Below are 20,745 nucleotides of genomic sequence, written 5' to 3'. Positions count from 1 at the left end.
GTAAGACCTGGCCACACAGAGTATGTTAGAGGTAGTCACAGGGTGACGACTATCTGAAGACCAGAGTGCTGTTAAGTAACAGCAAAATTCTTGCTCTCTGCCACCCAGCCTAAAGGATCAGTGCCAGCATTTGGGAAACTCAGTGCCACTGGGAACCCTGATCACAGCTGCTGTTACTGTCTAGATACTCCTACAACACAATTAGGAAACCCAAGTCATAGTAGTTCTTTACTGTCTGCCAGTGTGCTTATTATAAGCATTTCCACCTTTCTAATGCTGTGTGGCTAAAATATAGGCTCTCAGGCCACATGCCAGGAATCTGGTCCAGCATAAACATGCCGCCTCATCTGAGAAGCTCCCTGTGCAAACTTGCAGCATAGACAGACCCTCATCTACGCCGCTGAACTTCAAACTAAGACAGATGCAGAGTGACATGGTTAAGCCCATTCTCTGACTTAAGAGGAGCCTGGATGAAACCCTGGGTCTGACATCTCCTATACATGCCTGTGAGCTCTGGGAAGCTCACTTAGCTTCTCTAGGCCTCCATTTTCTTATTGGCATCTTGCATGGAGTGCCAACTATTTCCTGACATTTCTAGACAGTTCAGTAATTAGACAGCAAGTGGAAAGTACTCGGCAGACCAGTGCCTAGCACACAATAAGTATTTATCAAAGATCAAAAAAGATATAATTTTTGGACACACAACTTTCTCCAAGGATGAGGAGGACATGGAGCTACAGAGGCACTACAGTTAGAGAAGCCTTAACCTCATGCTTCTCCATCTGAAGAAAGGGAGAGAACATCCACCTCAAAATGTCACAATAATTCAGCAGGTGTGAGTGCTCAACAGCAGCTCCACTTCAGCCCTGACTAGCAACTAAATGAAACACATGTCACCCAGAACTGGTTTCCTCCCAGACCTCTAAGTCCATCTGAATGGTTGGCTAGGGCTGAAGTGAATCCCAAGGGGCAGAAATAAACCTCTCCAGCCTGAAAGAAAAGTCAGTGCATGCTGGCAGGGTACCAGACACACACCATTCACAATTGAGCATGTGCCCAAGGTCTTTGACATCTGTTCTATGTGATCCCATCAGCCCACTCTCCTTTAGGCGTATGACTAGCCCTTTTGGATAAAGATACAGTCAATGCATCCTTAACTTTTATTTTTTTTAATGTGGAGGATACTGTGGATGTATTTATCTAGTTATTGGTTTATTTTATTGTGGTAAAAATACCTTCAACTTTTTAAGAAGCTGTCATACTGTTTTCTAAGCAGATATACCATTTCACATTCCCTGATATCAGCAGTAACAGGTTACAGTCCTTCCACAACCTGGCCAATACCTGGTAGGACTGGTCTTCTAATTCCTGCCAGTCTAATGTATGTATGTGTAGAGGGGTTGGGGTGGGATGAAGCATACTACATCCAACAAGGAGTTAGTTTACTACTTTGTTTTCAAAGAAAACACTCTTTACCTGGGCCTTTCAAACCAGGTTTTCAAAAGCACTAGCACTTAACTGTTTGCTAAAACTAAGTGTCTCAAAATGCTTGGATTCTGACAGCCACCAGAAATAATCCTGAACAACTTCTCAAATAATCCTTGACAAACCCTTCCTCTTGAAACAATGGAAAGTCAAGGCCCCTGAATCCATGCCCCAGAAGGTGGATGTGGAGATTTATTCAAGGCTCCTCCCTGAGGCTGCAAAACTTGGTGAATAAGCACTGTGAAACCCAACAGATCCTCGGCATCATTCAGTCTTAACCATGTTGCCAGTGCCCCAGAGGGGCAGCCTTCACTGTATTTCACATAACAAGTTTAGGGTGGTGAGCAAAGAGCTAACAATAAAATCATACAGAGCCTTAACAGCAGGTTTAGGAGCTCTGATTTTATCCTAAAGGTAACTGGGAAGAGGCACCAGCAGAGCTGCTGTGGGACTAGCAAAGAGGTCTAGCCAGAGAAAAGACGACAAATGGCAGTGGGACCCATGACCCAGGACCCAGCTGAAAAGGGAACTGTGTGATCTGGACTTACAGGATTTTCCCTAGCAGAGCTCAAGCACCTGGGACGGACACTAAACCCACACAGGGCTATGACTTTTTTTCCTCAAAGGGGTTTGAAGGAGTAAATGGGACAACAGAGTTGACGGTAACAGCACCACAGGAGATCAAGAATGGTTTGTAAGTTACAGGCTAAGGTCAGAAGAGAGTCAACAGACTAGAAGCAAATAAATGCAGAACCAGTGATTTCCACAGGCTGACAGCAGTAAGAGGAATGAATGTGGCAGACAGGATAAACAGGAACAGCAGAAAGGCAAGGTCCAGGGTATGGAACTAGAGGGGGTTGACTTACATTGTGTGAAGTCTGAGGTATTTAAAAGGTCACCCATATGGACATTAAAGGGCATCTGTATTTATAACTGCAACTATGGTGAGGTCAAAAACAAAACAGGTATTGAGATCTTCAGAAAAGGGGAAGGATTAAGAAACTGGTCAGAAGGAACAAAAAGAATGACCCTGGGGTAGATGAGGTTTGGGAGAGCAATATGCACCATTCAGAACAGTAGTGCCCTAAAGAAAAAGCTTCCTGCTAGAGTAGAAGGTGGAGGCAGCATTCACCAGTGACAAAAAAGGTGTCAGGCAGCCTGCCAATCTTGGAAAAGGGGAGTATCAAGTAGCACAGGGAAAAGCTCAGAGTTGTTAAGGGAGACACAACATAAAGCAGTATCAGAAGAATTTTTAAGAAGTGATGCTGGCCCAAAGGGCTTGCATCTGAGGGATGCAAATGACAAGTATGGGCCATAAAAGCTGTCTTAATGCAATGTTTAAAAAAAATGTGCAATCCATTTGTATTCACTGTTGTGTCACTTTATCTGTTTTCACAGCCACAGATATAACAACCTCTACCAACCTATAAATTCTCTACCATGTCTATAAAGATACCTTGAGGCTTTGTTAAATTCCTGGGTGAAAGCTAGGAATTATCTCCACAGCACTGTTCTAATCTGGTAATAAGCCTGTCTAAACAGAAAATGGCAAGTAAAGTTAGCCACTCATGAACTTCTACTTCCTCAAGTGCTCACGATTCCATCCTCCATCCTGCAATCTAGATGAAGTTCAGTTAAGCGCCTACAATTCACTAATAGCAACTTCCATTCACTGAACATCTAAGCATGTGCCAGACATTGTGTTAGAAGCACCTCATGATCAGGCATAATGGCTCCCAACTGTAATCTCAGCACTTTGCGAGATCAAGGTAGTAAGATCTTGAGGTCAGGCATTGAAGACAATCCCAACCAACAAAGTAAGACTGTATATCTCCAAAAAAGAAAAAAAAATTTCTTAGGTAAATAATACTTCACCAAATCCAAAAAAAGTAGGTAGTAGTGCTATTTTAACAAAAGGAAACCAAGGCTTAGGAGACAGCCAATTAAGTAACAGCTGATGAGTGACAGTGGAACTCAATTCTTTCCCACACCAAGCTTAATCTTCTAAGTAAACCATTCACTAGCTACTTTAAAAAAAATACATAGTTACCTCACATCTGTTTGTCTTCATGTTACTGGCACTTTTCTTTTGTTCAAACCCTTTCAGACTATTGACTACAGACTAGCAATCTCACCTACTAGAAGACAGCACATAAGGATCTATAATATTCAGGTCTTAAAAACTTATCTGGGACCTTGACACTGTAGGAACTTATTAAAAATTCATCTTGGGTCCTACCCCAGTCCTAAATCAGAATCTGCATTTTAACAAGATCTCTAGGACATATGAAAAGCATTAATCTAGAAAAATCTAAACTAGAAATTTGTTACTTCTAATCAATTCCCTTTCCACACACCCATGTATCTTTTTTATAAGTAATTATTGACTTAAACACTAGATGTTATACTTTAAATAAACAGCGCTTACAGCACAATGACAAATACTCAATAGAAAACAAAAGGTATCAAAGAAAGAAACCAATGTGGCATGCTATAGAGGGTATTTCCCAAACAGTGTGACCTCTGAGAACACTGGGTACTGGGTGGAGAAAGCTGCAGCAAGGCTGACAGACATAGTAACCAGGAACAAATAAGAATACAAAAAAAAAAAAAAAGTGGCAAGGATTCTAATAATCTCAGGAAAGTGATTGCCAGAACAAGCTGAACACTGTGAAAAACATTCAGGACAGCCAAGGGACTTTGCAATCTCATATTGAACAAAAACAAAAGGAGCTGGGCCTATTGCTTAGAGCAGACACAAGCTGAGAGAGAAGGAAAGAAATATATAATACTATGAAGGACATTACCAGGTCACTTAACAAAATTGTAATAGGAACAAGTTTAATAAGAATGTTCTATCAGTATTAATCAACCAATGTTGACAACAATTTTGTTATGTAGGAATGTAAGATCATCTTTTAATGGTGTAGAAAAATATAGATATAAGTATATAGAGAAGGTGTGCAAATGAAAAAACAAATGGGATAAAATCAATGCCAGCAATAGGAGGATCTGGATAAATGGAATACAAGTATTCTTCAATTTTATTTTTGTAATTTCTATAAACTTAAACTTACTTCAATGTAAACAGGACTTTTTTTTAATGACAAGAAGAAAATCTAGTCAATTCTCATTTGACTTTCTTTGCCTCTTTCAAGGCAACTGATCTAACCAGAAAAAAAAAAGCACAAGTAACAGGAACTCGGATTCCAGGAGAGAAGACAGTAACTGAGTACCTTTGCAGTCTATGGCGCATTCTAAGAAATAATCTTAAACAAGCTCTTTAAACCCTCAAAAACATTCACAGAGATATGTGCAGGCACATGTGTACAAAGTTTTATTTCTCAATCAACCACACCAAAGGTCATCCTTACCTCTCTCCTCCAACATCAATGAGCTCAACACCTGCTTTAAAAGACAGGCTATCAATGTTTGCTGAACCCTGCTGAAAGAGAGAGAAGGCTGTATTCCTGAAAGCCTGTGCTCACCGAGGCCATACTCTCTTCTATCAATGGTATTCCTTTTAAGGACACAATGTTGACATAGATGAAACTCAGATTTAGGGGAATAAACCTTAGCTCAACCATACCTAGCCCATCACTAAAGCAGAGGTTTAGAGAAACGCAGTAACTTGCCACACCAAATTGTGACAATACTCCTACTACTTTCAGACTTTCTTCTAGAGGATTAAACATACAGATACAGACTGAAGAATTAAACATACAGATACTCTGCTTTAAGAGGGGCAGCGCAGAAGAGTAGCCCTCTCCTGATCAACTCCTCCAGAATCTGTTGGGATCCTCAGAGCCACTGAAATGTGCTCCCACATTCAAGTATAGACGCAAAGAAGGGTCTCCAACCACACAGAAAGACAGGGAGAGGGCTGCACTTGGAGAGGCAGTACATGTGGCAGAGCAGACCAGGGTGCCACAGAGCAACACCTGGGCAAGCTGGCGTCTCTACCAGATTACTGCAGATATGACCAGAAGATGCTGAGAAGACCAAAGTTAAGTGACAAGAGGCCTGGAACGTGACAGCTAGTCTGGTATCTCCTTCAGCCCACAAAAGGAGCCAAGTTCTGGAAAATGTCACCAAGGTCTGACATCCTTTTTCACAGCACTATCTACCTCGCCCAAGGCCTGGCCTCACAGTTCTTTGAGTGTCTGCAGATCAAAGAAAGGAAAGCAGCAAAGAAGCACGCTGTGTTCCTAGGGAAATTAGAACTGCATTTAAGAAAGGGAATTTTGTCTTGCTTCCAGCTCAGCTACTGAGACCACACTTGCCCTGAGTGCAAAGTGTGGGTGTGCAGTGAGCAGCACTGACCCCCCAGCTAGGAATGGGAAGCAGGAGGAGAGGAACCCAAAGCTAGTATCTTATGTCAGCTCCCTTCTTCCTGTCTCACAGCAGGGAGGACACCCACTGGGAAGGCACTCTCTCTTTAAGCCATAGAACCTAAAGTCAAGTGGAAGTGACAGATGTCCCCCCATAGGTACAGAGCTTCATTAAGGCCAGATATCAAGTATTGACCTAGATGGCTTATGGAAGGGTGGGAGTGGTGGAGAGAGAAGTCCTACAGTCAACCTTCAGTAACAGGCAAGGCCCTGACCTCTTTGCTCTGCGCCTGGCCTGGTCTCCACAACTCAAGGATCATAGAAAGCTTGGGGTTTTCCAAGTGCCTCCGGCCCTGGTGGGTGAGTGTCCAGAAAATCCCCACCTTGCAGAAGTGACTAAGAACTGTGCTGCTCTGCTTCTGGGGCAGAGGCACCGTCCCCACCTTCCATGCTGGCAGGATCAGCATCGGCCACAGAAAGCTCTTAGGGAAGTCACGGGGAGGAGAGGACCTGGCAGAGGGTTCCAGCTCATTATTGCTACCTCAGAGGGTACAAGAGTCCAAATCAGCAGTAGTATTTTTAGACTGATTGTTAACTTTCTCTGCTTTCACCCTTCTATGCCAGCTCTTGTGGATTTTACAGCTGAGTCACTGCTGGAATTTTTTGAAGCCTTCCCCACGAGCACAAAGGCACCCAGAGTCTGATGGCAGCGTTAGCGATGGCTGCAAGGGCCTGGCACTGGACGCTTGCATTGTAAGATGCTGTCTGAGCTGGAGCTCAGCTATGGGAGAGATCAGGCCCAAGTTGATTAAGATCAGACACTGTTAACTAATTGAAGTAGTCATGGGAAAAATACAGACCAGAAGCCATTATTTCCAACATGAGATGTGAAGCTGTACCTACCTGGAAACCTTGCTTCCTATTGCTGTCCTTGGTTCTAGATTGCTTGCTCAGAATCTATTTGGAGGCACAGAGTAGGAAGAGGGGAAGGAAGCACTCAGCTTGGATATGAAACAGACCACTCTGCTTGCAACCCCAAATCTATAACTCTGCTCAGGTGGGATGCTCTGAGTTGGACTTCCCCCACTGACTCTAGATCCCATGGGTCCAAACAAGCCTTTCTCCCCAGAATAATTTCCAATCTTGATCACTGGAACGTGTTCCATTACCTGTAGAAAAGACATACCTAAGTCCCATGTAAGATCAGCTCACATCCTACCCATATTCCCAACCACCTCACAACTTCTCTCTCACGTAGAATGCCACACTGCTTCCAAGGTTCTCTCTCCTCTCTGCACTAAAAGCGGCTCCCAAATACACTACTTGACTTCAGGACAGAAATCTGGCTTCAGTGTATGATGAAAACTTTCTGTAAGTGCATCGTCTCACCCCAGAAGCTGTGGGGCCCAGAGAGACTGATCTTTGAAGAATCTGTCCATCCAAGCTGATCACCTTAACTCTGCAGTTAAAAAACACTCAGGACTCACACTGTGGCTCATGACATTTCAACATCAGTGGCACTCATCATCAACAAATATTTATGGCTGGCGTGTGGCCATGTCTGTAATCCCAGCACTGAGAGGCTGAAGCAGGAGGATCGCTTGAGCTCAGTAGTTTGAAACCAGTCTGAGCAATAATGGGCCCCATTTCTACTAAAAATAGAAAAACCAGCTGGGCATTGTAGTGGTTGCCTGTAGTCTCAGCTACTCAGGAGGCTGAGGAGGGAGGATCGGTTGAGTCCAGAAGTTTAAGGTTACTGTGAGCTATGATGCCATGGCATTCTAGCCCAGGCAACAGAGTAAGACATCTCAAAAAAACCCCAACACACACACACACAAATATTCAGACAGCCAGTGGGCACTGTGTTATTGCTGAGAATACAATAGTGGAGAATTGGAAGTTGAAGCAGATTTGCCAGAGACTTTGGTTGGGCCTACGAAGTCCATATTCCACACAGGAGAGATCCAATCCTGTTCTGAATGCTGCCTCAGAAAGGCTGTTTCTAAATGAGGCTGTAAGTACCAAAGCGGCAAAAATCAAAATGCTGAATTCACCACCCCATCCCTGCCTCACTATCCTAAGCTGATCTAGCCTACAGACCAAGGGGGAGCCTACAAGTGATACAACGCAGGGAACACTTCCTTCACTGGTAAGCAATTAGGACAGAAACCAGATGTGACAGGGTAATTCCCAAGGGTCTTCTCAAGCCGGTGGGAGCAAACAGAAATATCCTCTGGCACCTGCAGACTAAACATCTGGTCCGCCCACAGGTCATCAGGAGTCCTTGTTTCCTGATCCCCCAAAGTAGGATAGATTCTCAGAGTCACTTCACTCTGCTGCTGAGTAACATCACATACAGAAATCACAAGGGAGAAGGCAGGACCACAATCTAGCGGGGATGAGCTGACACTTAAGGACCCAAAGGGAGTCAGCACCATCATGTCCCCTCGCCTTTCAAGAGCTTATAAAGGGAGCACATCACCGCTGGCTAAGAAGCCCCTGTAGTTACATAAGGTAATACCCTGAGATAAATCTTTCTGCTAATAGGAACATGAGTGTGATGCGAGTGTGGGAGTGTGATGGGAGCATAAAAGTTTTGGAACCCAAAGAACTAGGTTGGAGTTCTGGGTCTGCCAGTAGCTGCATCACTTTTGGGACTTTGTGACCTCTGTGAGCTTATTTCCTCCTCTGTGCAAACATCAAAATCATGTGATATACTTAGTACAAAAAGTAGTCGATAAATAGTGGCTATTAGTCAGTCACTCCATTTCCCATCCCAGGAAATCAAGGACAGCTTCCACAGTCCTATTACAGGTATTCAGATACTGCAAGCTGGACAAGGGTAGCCCTGCACACGAGCCATTGGGGTCTCCAAGAAGAATACACTTCTACCACTCATCTTGCCCTGAAAGGCTTCCTCCCCAGCAAGAAGCCTTGGGATATGCAGTCTAGAAGGAAAGGACCTTACAGAGTGCCAGATCCAAATCCATGCTGGCCTTGGGAGCACATACTCAGAAACAGACTCCACCCAGGATCTTCACAGCTGAATCCCTCTGTCCCTGAAGAATAGTGCCCCCTATGAGCCTCATGCTGAGAACACAGTGAAAGGTTGTCCCAGTACACAAAACCTGTGTTCAAGAAGATGGGAGCCCTCTCTCAGCAGCTGTCATGCGGCACTTGGCACACTTTCCCATTTGTTTCCTCTTTATAGTCATAGATACTCAAGGGCAACAATTTTATCCTGTTCATCACCATACCTCCAGTGTTGCACACAGCAGGGCTTCATGTTCAATGAACAAATTTAGTCAGGAGCCTACTGCCTGTAACCTCACCCCCCACCCTACTGGACATTTGAGTGGTAGAAGGTGGTCAGACACGGTGTCACAGCTGCCATGGGCCATGCGCCACCAAACAGAGCCCAATTAGCTTATTCCCTGGGCTCCACACAGGTAAGAGGGCACCAGGCTGTCTGGAAGGACAACTCCCAGGCTGCCCAAAACTGCTAAAATGCCTCCTCCCTCCCTGCAGAGACAGAGCTGGCTGGTGTACAGCAGGAGCAGTGTGGGCACTGGCACGTGGGCTGCATGTTCCCTCACTGCTTGCAAGGATGCGCGATCTGGCACTACAGCTGACTGGTGGGAGGCCTGCACCCTACTCCAGGAGTAGTACCCTTGTGGGCTTTCTAAGATGACCTAGAGCTCAAGGGAAGAAGAGCAAAGGCTGTTACCACAAAAGGCAAAATGGTGAGGAAGAAAGACATGTCCACACTGATGATGCCCACAGCCAGATCAGACCACAGGGCCACTCTCTGGTCCTTGAGAATTCTGAGGCTCAGACTATAGTCCCTCCCCAATCCATAAAACCATGTAATATTTATCACTAAAGTGCTTGAGATGGAAAGCGGAGACAAAAAACTACCCCCATTTCAGAGATAAACTGCTACAAGCACAGGCCTTTTGGATGGTAGGGAAGCTGGGGAAATTATAACCAGAGTCACGCTATTTTTATAGCCTAATTTCACAGTAACTTTTGGGCCAAGTTTTTTAAGGCCTAATTTAAGCACACCTGTATTTCTATGGACCCGATGCTATAATTTCAGAAGGGTCCTAATAGCTAAAGAGCCAAAGAGGTCCACATCCCAACCTGAGTGGAAAACACAATGATCACCCACAGACAAGTGACTGTCTCCTCTGGGAGCCTTTTGTCTTTTACTCAGATACAGAGGAAGTGAGGAAAGAATCAACTTGGCTTCACAGACCACCAGGTTGGCTTCAAAGTACACAAAGGGGTTGTTACCTCCAAGCCACGGTCTTCAGGTACAGGGTACTAAATAGTGGTACTGGACCTCCTTGCCCAGGGAAACAGGGCAGTTTCTGGAAAAATTGAGTAAGCTGAAGGCCATAACTTCAAGATACTTTATCTTAACCCAGAGGTAGTTACTTAAGGGAAATTTCTTCCCCCATCCACCTCCAAAAAATAAAAAGAAAGAAAGAAAGAAAGAAAAATTCAATCTCTCTCCCCCAAATGAGAATTTACCCAAACTGGGCATTAAAATGCCTAACAGACACAACAGTCTCAGGCTCTGCAAAACATTCTTAAGAAAGACCTACGCTAAACAGGGTGGAGGGCTGAAAAATCCTTGCTGCCCTGACTACTGAGCTCTGGACTAGAGAAGCAGGGTGAGGACAGCAGACTCAGTATTCCCACAGTCAGCACCAAAAGCAAATACTGCAACACCCCATTATCACCTTCCCATCTTCCTATAGTACCTGCTGCCAATACTTCATGATATAATTTGCATAAATTAAAATATGTAGATTATAAGTATACCTGTAAGTGTTTAAGTTCACCACATTTCTTCCTGAATACTCTAATTGTATCTGGCCAACCCTCCTGCCTTATACCATAACAGGGAAATAAACGGGTAATGGAAGGCCTGAACAGCAGCAGTTTAAGGGAGGTTGCCAAGAAGTCCCTTCAATTTGTCCCCATAGAATCCTACCAAAACAACAAGGGATCATAAAGGGGAGTGGCTCTTCTTTTATCTATCTGGTCACCCTCAATACAAAGAAAGAAAAAAAAAACCTCCTTAGCTGGGAGTTACCCCACCCACTTACCAGCTTACTCCTTTTCTAGGATCAATGCTCTCAACCTCCAATCGATTCCAATAACCCAGCATTATCCAGCCTCACCTGAGGTTAAAATCCCCTTGCCCTGACTCAGAGACCACCCACCCTTCATGTAAAGCTCCCTAGTTTTCAAAACTGCTGAGAAACAGAACCTAGCCATCCAGTAATGAGCCCCTAGGTCCCCTCCCCCACTAAAGTGTTTTGCTTCATCATCTCTGAGATAGGCCTGGGCACCAAGGGGTTAGTTGGATTTTTTTTTATAAGGCTGTCACCTTGGGAACCCTTCTCAGGGCCACCCCAGGTACAGACTAACAACTCCAGGGAATTTATCAGGGTAAGTAGAAAAGCCATGCCTGCCTTTACCAGCAGCCAAATGTCCTGCCACACTCACAGCTAGAATTTCTATTTCTTGCAAAACAGCTCCATGTTGTATGTGTATGGGGGTGCAAAGGGGAATAGTACAACTGTTGCTGTGGGTATCTTTCCTTTCCCACTCCATATGTCCCCCTCCCCCAACCAACTCCTCCTCTGGCACTCACCTGAGTGTGTGCTGCTCTGGGCTGAGGAATCTGAGTCGTGGGTGCTCCAGGGTCGGTCCCAGCCCGTCAGACTGAGGGACTGCAGGCCAAGGCACAAGTCATTTGCATCAGGGAGGCCACGGGAAGATTCTTGAGCAGAGGTGGGGAAAAGCATCCTTCTTGAAACTGTCTCTTCAGAATCCTGGAAGTCTGCTTTGGACAGGAGGACAGCAGAAACCCCAGAGTTAAGGGCTGTTTTCCCCTAATCTATCAACAGTAAATATTATTGAGAATAGTTTCTCCAGGCTCAGGGGCCAGACGTCCACGCTGGCTGGACGCTGCAGCCACTGCCTCTGCCTCCACACTTTGGGGGCGTCCGAGCAAGAGCAGTTGCCCCCTGCCCCACACACTCCCCTATCCCGTCTGCATTACAGACTGGGCCAGCATGTGATCAGGCTGCTGATGCTTCCCGCTGCCAGTGACATCAGCTGGCTGAGCCGTGCAATAGAGAGCAGCACCATCCCTCACGGAACGGGGGAGGAGCAGAGGGACAGCAGGGAGGAGACTCGCCTCCCAGGAGCAGACAGCACAGCAGTTACTCGGAACACTCTGGGTACAGTGCCGGCAAGTCAGGTTTCAAGGCAGCGCTCTCCGTCCCCAGCGATGGTGGCCAAGCAGCCCTCAGGCATGAGTTAAGTCCTCTCCACCACAGCAAACCCAAAGCAGAGCAGCCGACTGCGACTGCCGGTTGGCTTGTGTAGCCCTGCCCTCTTGTCCCTCCCTACCCTCCCTCTGCTCTCCACCCCCAAACCCCAAAACACTCTAGTCCTGGACTCTCTCCAGCTGCTGGCTCAAGCCCTGGCTTTGCAGCCCAATGCAAAGCTTCACAATCCTGCTAGCAAAAACCTGTGTGCTCCAAGTGGCCCCTAGCAGCACCCTGACACAGCAGTGTTTACCATGGGGAGTGGGGTAACCTCCAGAACACTGTATACTTGGACCCTGGGGAACAGTACCTGGTGTTCTAGGCCTGTGTAGAGAAGCTTATCACAGAGAAAAGGGGATAGCTCTGGCAGAGAGAGGGGGGAGAGCCATTCCTGGTCCATCACACAGAACACAGTCCACAGGTTAAAGGTGAGACCTGCCCCACTCCAGGGATCCCTCACCCCTACATGATCAGGTATGTCACCCTAGTTGCCTACCTCCCCCCTGCAATTTCAGGCAGACCAAGAAGATATTCCCAAAGCAGTGACTGATGGATGGAGCAAGCAAAACAGTCTCAGAAGTACTGCAAGATGAGGGGCACTGCGCTCAGAAACTCACGTCATCCACTGCCAGTACCATTTTCCTTACCCTTTCAGGAGCCCTCAAAGGATGACAACTGGCAGCTGTGAGGGTCACTGATGCCTTTAATAGCCTGGGCTGCCCAGGACAGAGCACTGTTCTCTGAATACTCACGTCCTGTAACAAAGTTCAGCTTCTGGAGCCCCTGTCATTTCCTTTTTGCCATTGTCTCCCACATCAGTCCTTTTCCAACATGACCCCTGGTCACCGGGTTTCTTCCTCATAAAAGGAGGGAAGGCCAGCCTTAGCAAGCAGGCTGCTCACACCCAGACCGGCTGGTCACGCTCCACCTATGTGTTCTCCCTGTTGCAAGAAGCAAGAAGGTACTGGAAACACGCTCACCTGGGACCTCCCATGGCAGAGTCTGGGCAGGGTGGCAAGAGGAGAATGATGCTATTTGTCACAAGAATAACTGGCCAGAGCCTCCTATTATACAATGTGTGTCCAAATTGCTCAGGCATAGACTTGGGGGGCGGGGGGGTGATGGCAGTGTCCTTCCTTTGGAGGACCATTTGGGGTTAGGGAACTGTGCTGCTCTATCACCCTCTGCACTACTCCTATCTCACAGCAGACACTCTGCCTGCTCCCTGTGTTTGTCACAGCCTATCTGTCATGGCACCCATACTGGAGCTGCTCCCACCCGACAACTCCCTCCTATTTCTCTGTGCTCACCCTTCACTCACGCTAAGGGTACACTTCTTTTTTTTTTTTTTTTAAGACTGAGTCTCATTTTGTCACCTTGGGTAGAGTGCTGTGACATCACAGCTCACAGCAACCTACAGCTCTTGGGCTTAGGCAATTCTCTTGCCTCAGCCTCCCGAGTAGCTGGGACTATAGGCACCCCCACACAATGCCCAGCTATTTTTTTGTTGCCGTTTGGATGGAGCTGGGTTTGAACCCACGACCCTCGGTATATGGGGCCGGCACCCTACTCACTGAGCCACAAGCACCGCCACCCTAAGGGTACACTTCAAAAATTAACTCACATGCGTTAATTACAAAAGCATGATGCTTCCCTAAAAACATTTAAGTAGCTAATCCCCCTCCAAAGCAGGTATCTATATAATTAATCCCTTCTACCCAATCCAATAGCATCTATGTCAACAGTCATTCTGCTCCCCATTCTGCAATCAATCAGGGCATCTGAGCTAAAGGCTATTCTCACCCCTCAGGAATCTAAGCTACTGGAATTCTGGTGTGGCAGGCCAGCAATGCCACATTACCAGAAGCTTGCTGTAAAGACTGAATCTCAGACCCTGTCTGAGAGCAACAGAACTGAGACCTGCACTTTAATAGGACTCCCAGCTAATACGTCTGAGGACACAGAACAGTGTGAGGAGCACTGGTCTACATGGCTACCACAACCTTCCCACCCCAGCTGGGAGAGTCTAGGCCTCAGCATTAGGATGAAATGGCTGCCAACACCCAGAAGCCTAGAGTCCACAAGCACAGACAATGCTAACCACACCTTCATCCTTACCCAGACATTCCCCAATGCCCTGTCTCTCTGATAGAAGTTTCTGCTACCATTGAAGGATTTCTTCACTACATCCAAAAATCAATGGAGGCCATATTTGTTAAGCCCTGAGTGTAGCAGGCTGGGGAAAAAAAATCAAGTAGCTTTAGAAGCCTCACAGACTTTGCTTCACTCACCAGGTCTGCTGTTGTATGATCTCAGCCAAGTTATTTAGTCTTTCTGAGCATCTTTTTCATACATAAAGCAGCAACAACAGCTCCCTTTCAAGTGTTTTGTAAAGATTTTGAGGCCAAGCACAGTGGCTTATGCCTATAATCCCAGCACTTCGGGAGGCCAAGGCAGGAAGATCACTTGAGGCCAGGGGTGCGAGACCAGCCTGGGTAACATAATGAGACCCCATTTCTATTAAGTAATTTAAAAAAACTAGCTGGGCATGATGGCAGGCACCTGTAGTCCTACCTACTCAGGAGGCTGAGGCAGGAGGATCACTTGAGCCCAGGAGCTTGAGTGAGTCTCTGTCTAAAAAAATAAAAAAGTGTTTGATACAGTTTCTAGAAGAAGTATTTTATCAGTAGGGTGCTCACATAATTTATCATCCATACCAGAATATTTTTGAAAGAAAAAAGGGGCAACTGTTAAGAATGATACCTAGACAGCAAGTTTAAAGACTGATACAAATTGGTGGGAATGATCACTTTATCTGCAGTCATTTGTGTGCAGAAACGTCTTACTCAAAGAGCCTCCTCCTTTCTAATGGCTTCCTGATTCCATGTCTCCAGATTTATCCATTTTGCTCTAACAACATAGACTAATGTGAGTGAGAGACCTGAAAAGCACAAAGCTGACTTATTAAAGCAAAAGCATTCCATATCTGATGCTGACAGGTGACTGGCCTTTTTTCCTGGAAGACATTCTTTGTAACCCTTTGTCAGTAACCAACCAGACACTCAGAAGATACTAACAGCACAGGTTGAAGGGTAATTCTCATCCTAAGTCATGTATTTGAACAATGTCCCCATGCTTTCCCCTAGAAAGTTTCTCTTACCAATAACTATGTGTAGTTTCCAATTTCAGTTTCTTAATTCAGTTCAAAATTTAAAGCATTTTTCCTTTCAAAATATCAATTATCTTCTCTATAGTTAACATTCCAAGTTTCTTAACAACGAAACGACTCAGGGAAATAAGTAATTTAAAGTTTGCTACAGTCTGGGACTCTGGTTCCAGAGCTCAGTGTTACAACCTCAACTTTGATCTTTTCCATCCTTAGTATGATTAAAAATATATCTATCCTCTGATGAATCCTCTGCCACCAAAACTTAGCACATAACTGCTCATGGTCTTGTATCATCTTTAAGCACCTGGCAAGCAGGGGAAATAACACAAGACCGGAAGAGTGCCTCTAGGCCCCGACTGGCGAGACCATCAAGGCAGAATGTCCACGAAGCAGATGGGGACCTGAGTTAGCTTTACTGCAGAGGGCTTCAGAGAGCAAACACACTGCAAAAAAGAAGTTTAATTTTTTTTTTTTTTGAGACAGAGCCTCAAGCTATTGCCCTGGGTAGAGTGCCATGGCATCACGCTCACAGCAACCTCCAACTCCTGGGCTCAAGCGAGTCTCCTGCCTCAGCCTCCCAAGTAGCTGGGACTACAGGCGCCCGCCACAACGCCCGGCCATTTTTTGGTTGCAGCCATCATTGTTGTTTGGCGGGTCCGGGCTGGGGATTCAAACCCGCCACCTTAGGTGTATGTGGCTGGCGCCTTAGCCGCTTGAGCCACAGGCGCCGAGCCAAGAAGTTTAATTTTAAGGAGATGATAGGGCAGAAGGTAAACCAGGTGTGTTAGGGTTAACCAAGGCAAAAGAACTGAGGTCAGAGTATCGATTTTATGTTGAGGCACTTGGGTGAGGAATCTGTGCAAGCTCTAAAATAGGAAAGAATCTGGTAAAAGGCTTGAGATGAACTAGAAATCATAGATAAGGAAGACAGGGTCAGGGAGGAGGAGGTCATAGAAACCAGTGGAGAGGAAGACAAGGAGGAAGGAAACGAGTTAAATGATAGCAGACCACAACGCTATGTCCACAGCATGTTCTAACAGCTAAGCGATATTCTGTCATGGATAATGCCCATAAAAGAGCACAGAAAACATGTACAGCTACTGTATGTGAGGGTGGAAGTCCACTAACAGATTTCCTCTAGTTATTATACAAACATTACGAGACAAAATATTACTAAGATATGTCCTCTGCTGTCCTTTTCCACTCTAATCTTTTTTTTTTTTTTTTTTTTTTGAGACAGGAGCCTCAAGCTGTCCCCCTGGGTAGAATGCCGTGGCATTCAGCTCACAGCAACCTCCAACTCCTGGGCTCAAGTAAGTCTCCTGCCTCTGCCTCCCAAGTAGCTGGGACCACAGGCGCCCGCCACGACGCCTGGCTATTTTTTGGTTGCAGCCGTCATTGTTGTTTGGCGGGCCCGGGCTGGATTCGAACCCGCCACCTTGGGTGTATGTGGCTGGTGCCCTAGCCACAGGCACCGAGCCGCACTCTAGACTTTTAACAAGCACACTATATTATAGTTTGTATAGCAACCACACTTAACTCTCCTACAAAATCTCTACTTCATCTTCCAATTCCAGTTTCTGGGAATACCAAAGACAGGACACAGTTGTTGTCATTAGATTCTTTCAAATGACTGACTTCACAGTCAGCTGAGATTATTTAAATCGATGATGTTGGTTGTTCTTAAAGTCTTAACAAGCCCATCAAATAGCATTTCTAAAAATGTATTTCTAAAAACACTCTAGATACTATCTTCTCCCCCAAACCAAGAAAACTAAAATGCCAATTTTGAAAAGCCAATCTTTGTTTTTTTTTGAGACAGAGCCTCAAGCTGTCCCCCTGGGTAGAGTGCTGTGGCATCACAGCTCACAGCAACCTCCATCTCATGGGCTCAAGTGAGTCTCCTGCCTCTGCCTCCCAAGTAGCTGGGACCACAGGCACCCACCACAACGCCCGGCTATATTTTGGTTGTAGCCGTCATTGTTGTTTGGCAGGCCCGGGCTGGATTCGAACCCGCCACCTTAGGTGTATGTGGCTGGTACCTTAGTTGCTTGAGCCACAGGCGCCGAGACAAAAAGCCAATCTTGACAGCTTAAAGAGAAAGAAAGAGCAAGCAGGAAGCCAGGCATCTGTCGACATCAATCTAATTGTTCTATGTGCACAGTGGCTCTTACCCACTCACCAGAGTAGCCACACCTTTCTCCACAGAAGTGCTTCTCTACCTTTAACGTACATGCAAGTCACTTAGCAATCTTTATTTTTTTTGCAGTTTTTGGCTGTGGCTGGGTTTGAACCCACCACCACCAGCATATGGGGCCAGCACTCTACTCCTCTGAGCCACAGGCACAGTCCCTTAGCAATCTTTTCAAAAACTGATTCTCATTCAGTGATTCTGATTCCAGAATTTGCATTTAAATGGCAATCATTGGTTCGTTCATTCATTCACTGCACAGAAGGGATTTCATTATGTTGCTCAGGCTGGTCCCAAACTTCTGGCCTAAGTGATCCTCCATCCTCACCCTCAGAAGTGCTGGGACTAAAATGAATTTATTTTCAACTTTCTACTTCAGATTCTCTCTTTCAGGTAATTTATCCCATCCTTACTCAATACCACTTTCTTCATAATGTTCACTCCCCTAAACAAGCACCCTCACAGCCAGACTTGAGTGGCTCACATCTATCTCAAAAAACCAAAAACCAAGCACCTTCAATGGCTCCCTGCTGCCCCTCTCAGATCAAAGCCAATCTTACTTTTTAATTTTCCCTCACTATTTGCCAAACATAAAGAGCTAACCTTGAGTTAATCACAACGCCTGATAAGTTCACACTCAGGACATGATTTACTACTGTGTGCACTAGTGAGCAAGACAGTGGATCACAGGCAGAGAATGCACAATGGCTAGAATATTCAAGGAAAGCTTCCTTATAATTTTAAATATAGATTAAGGCATAACTTTTTTTTTATTTTTTGAGACCCTAGCCCAGTGGTTCTCAACCTGTGGGTTGTGCCCACAGGAACTGTATTAAAGGGCCACGGCATTAGGAAAGTTGAGAACCACTGCTCTAGCCCCAGGCTAGAGTACTATGGGGTCAGCTTAACCTCACATTCCTAGGCTCAAGTGATCCTCCTGCTTCATCCTCCCAAGTAGCTCCAACTACAGGCATCTGCCACAATATCCAGGCAATTTTTCTATTTTTAGTAGAGATGGGAGCTTCACTCTTACTCAGTCTGGTGTCTAACTCCTGAGCTCAAGTGATCCTCCGCTGAGGCCTCCCAGAGTGCTAGGATTACAGGTGTGAGCCACCCCACCCAGCCACAAAAGAACTATTTTTAAAAATAAAAAAGGATTGAGGGAAAAGAAAAAAATAAAACAAATATCTGAAACTGCGGAGTGAACCTGTTTCTTCCTGATAAACCTCAATCACATCTTCTTCCTCCACTCTCAACTCTTTTGGAGTAAGATTAGCAATTCTGACCTTCAAAGAGAAATCGGGGTGAATTCATTGGAACTCCCTGTCTTTGACAGTGCTTCAAGATTCTTGAGATGTGTCCTCATTTTCACTTTGAAGTGAATCTCACTGCTATTCTGGTTCGATGACTTTGAGTGTAAATTTATTCTTCCTTATACCCCAAAGACCTTGGTTGAAGGTTTTACCTCCTAGTCAGACACGGTGACAGTGGCTTTGCCTGGGGGTCTCTTCACAGCAGCAGCCTCAGGTAGGAAGAAACTCACTTTGGGGTTGATCCGTCTCCCTTCCCCACAGAAGGTGATACCATAGCTGCCTTGTTGGGTTATCTTAATCTTGACTGCTTATAATAATCTTAAGTTCTGTAAACTATTTCAAAGTGATTTCTGTAATAGCTTTTAAATATTAACATGTTGGCTCAGTGCCCATAGCACAGTGCTTACAGCGCCAGCCACATGCATCGAGGCTGGGGGGTTTGAGCCGGGTGCAGGCCAGCCAAACCACAATGACAACTGCAACAAGAAAATAGCCAGGCATTGTGGCAGGCACCTGCAGTTCCAGCTACTTGGGAGGCTGAGGCAAGAGAATTGCTTACGCCCAAGAGTTTAAGATTGCTGTGAGCTGTGATGCCATGGCACTCTTCCGAGGGTGACATAGTGAGACTCTGTCTCCAAAAAATATATGTAAAATAAAAATAAATAAATAATAAATAAATATTAACATGTTGAGGTTTTAAAACATCATATACCATGTTCTTATACTAAAAGATTTAACATTGCTAAAAAGGCTATTCCTTCCAAATTAATACACAGATATTCCTTGACTTACAATGGAGTTATGTTCTGGTACATTGAAAACAGCAGAAGTCATTAATACTCCTAACCTACTGAACATCATAGCTTAGCCTACTCTACTTTAATAAATGTGCTCAGAACATTTACATTAGCTTATAGTTGGACAAAATCTTCTAACACAAAGCCTAAATAAAGTGCCCTGAAGTGAGAAATAGAATGGTCATATGGGTACTCAAAGCACAAGTTCTACTGAATGCCTATCACCTTTTTTTTTTTTTGAGACATAGTCTCACTTTGGAGACTAGGTAGAGTGCCATGGCATTACAGCTCACAGCAACCTCAAACTCTTGGGCTCAAGTGATCCTCTTGTCTCAGTCTCCTGAATAGCTAAGACTATAGGCACAATCAAAGATCACTGTAATCTTCAAATCCTGGGCTCAAAGATGTGTCAGCTTCCTTTGAATAGCTGGGACTACAGGTGTGTACAACCATGCGTGGTTAAAAAAAATTTTTTTTGGTGGAGATAGGGTGTCTTGCCTCCTGAAGTGGATTATAAGGGATGAGCCACTATACCTAGACTTAATAAATGGTGCTGGACCAAATATCCATATGTGGGGGTAGGAGAGAGAAATGAACCTTGACCTCTACCTCACACCATATACAAATGGTGAAATGTGCAGATGGTGAAACGTGACCCTCACCACGGTAAATACATGACCTGCTGCCTATCATCAAGACCAAGCATATCAATCAGTTTGTGGATTGATGTCTCAAGGGTGGCATCAATTATCACCCTCCACTGTGGTACCTGGTGGAGACCTGGCCAACAGAGAGCCGTGTGCATGCTGAGCAATACCACAGCCATGGCTGAGGCCTGGGCTTTCCTGGACCAGAAGTTTGACTTGATGTATGCCGAGTGTGCCTTTGTTCACTGGTACATGGGTGAGGGGATGGAGGAAGGAGAGTTTTCTGAGGCCTGGGAGGACGTGGCTGCCCTTGAGAAGGATTATGAGGAGGCTGGAGTAGATAGTGCTGATGGGGAAGATGAGGGTAAAGAGTATTAACCTGTCTGCTACAACTTTACACTCCATTGTCCTGAGACTGTCTTATTTCTGTTCCGTGAAACTGTCCATTGTAGCAGCCCTAAA

At 45.4% G+C, this 20,745-nt stretch overlaps 1 protein-coding gene across 2 annotated transcripts in view; it reads right to left on the bottom strand.

The window, feature by feature from the left end:
• The window catches only part of CPEB1 (cytoplasmic polyadenylation element binding protein 1), an 89,615-nt gene that overhangs the window by 14,523 nt on the left and 54,347 nt on the right, over positions 1-20,745 (bottom strand). The window contains exon 2 of one of the 2 annotated variants that reach the window (XM_003784607.2): positions 11,485-11,673. In XM_003784607.2, the coding sequence (XP_003784655.1) occupies positions 11,485-11,638 (154 nt within the window). In that variant the 5' untranslated portion in view covers positions 11,639-11,673. Of the gene's footprint in view, positions 1-11,484; positions 11,674-20,745 lie in introns of those variants that run through there. The other variant, XM_012801905.2, reaches the window with a different exon arrangement.

The sequence above is a fragment of the Otolemur garnettii genome, unplaced genomic scaffold (genome assembly GCF_000181295.1).
Source record: "Otolemur garnettii isolate 467f Iridium unplaced genomic scaffold, OtoGar3 scaffold00011, whole genome shotgun sequence".
Classification (NCBI taxonomy): domain Eukaryota; kingdom Metazoa; phylum Chordata; class Mammalia; order Primates; family Galagidae; genus Otolemur; species Otolemur garnettii.
The sequence above is the reverse complement of the archived record's forward strand: the minus strand, read 5'-3'. Positions and strand labels throughout refer to the sequence as shown.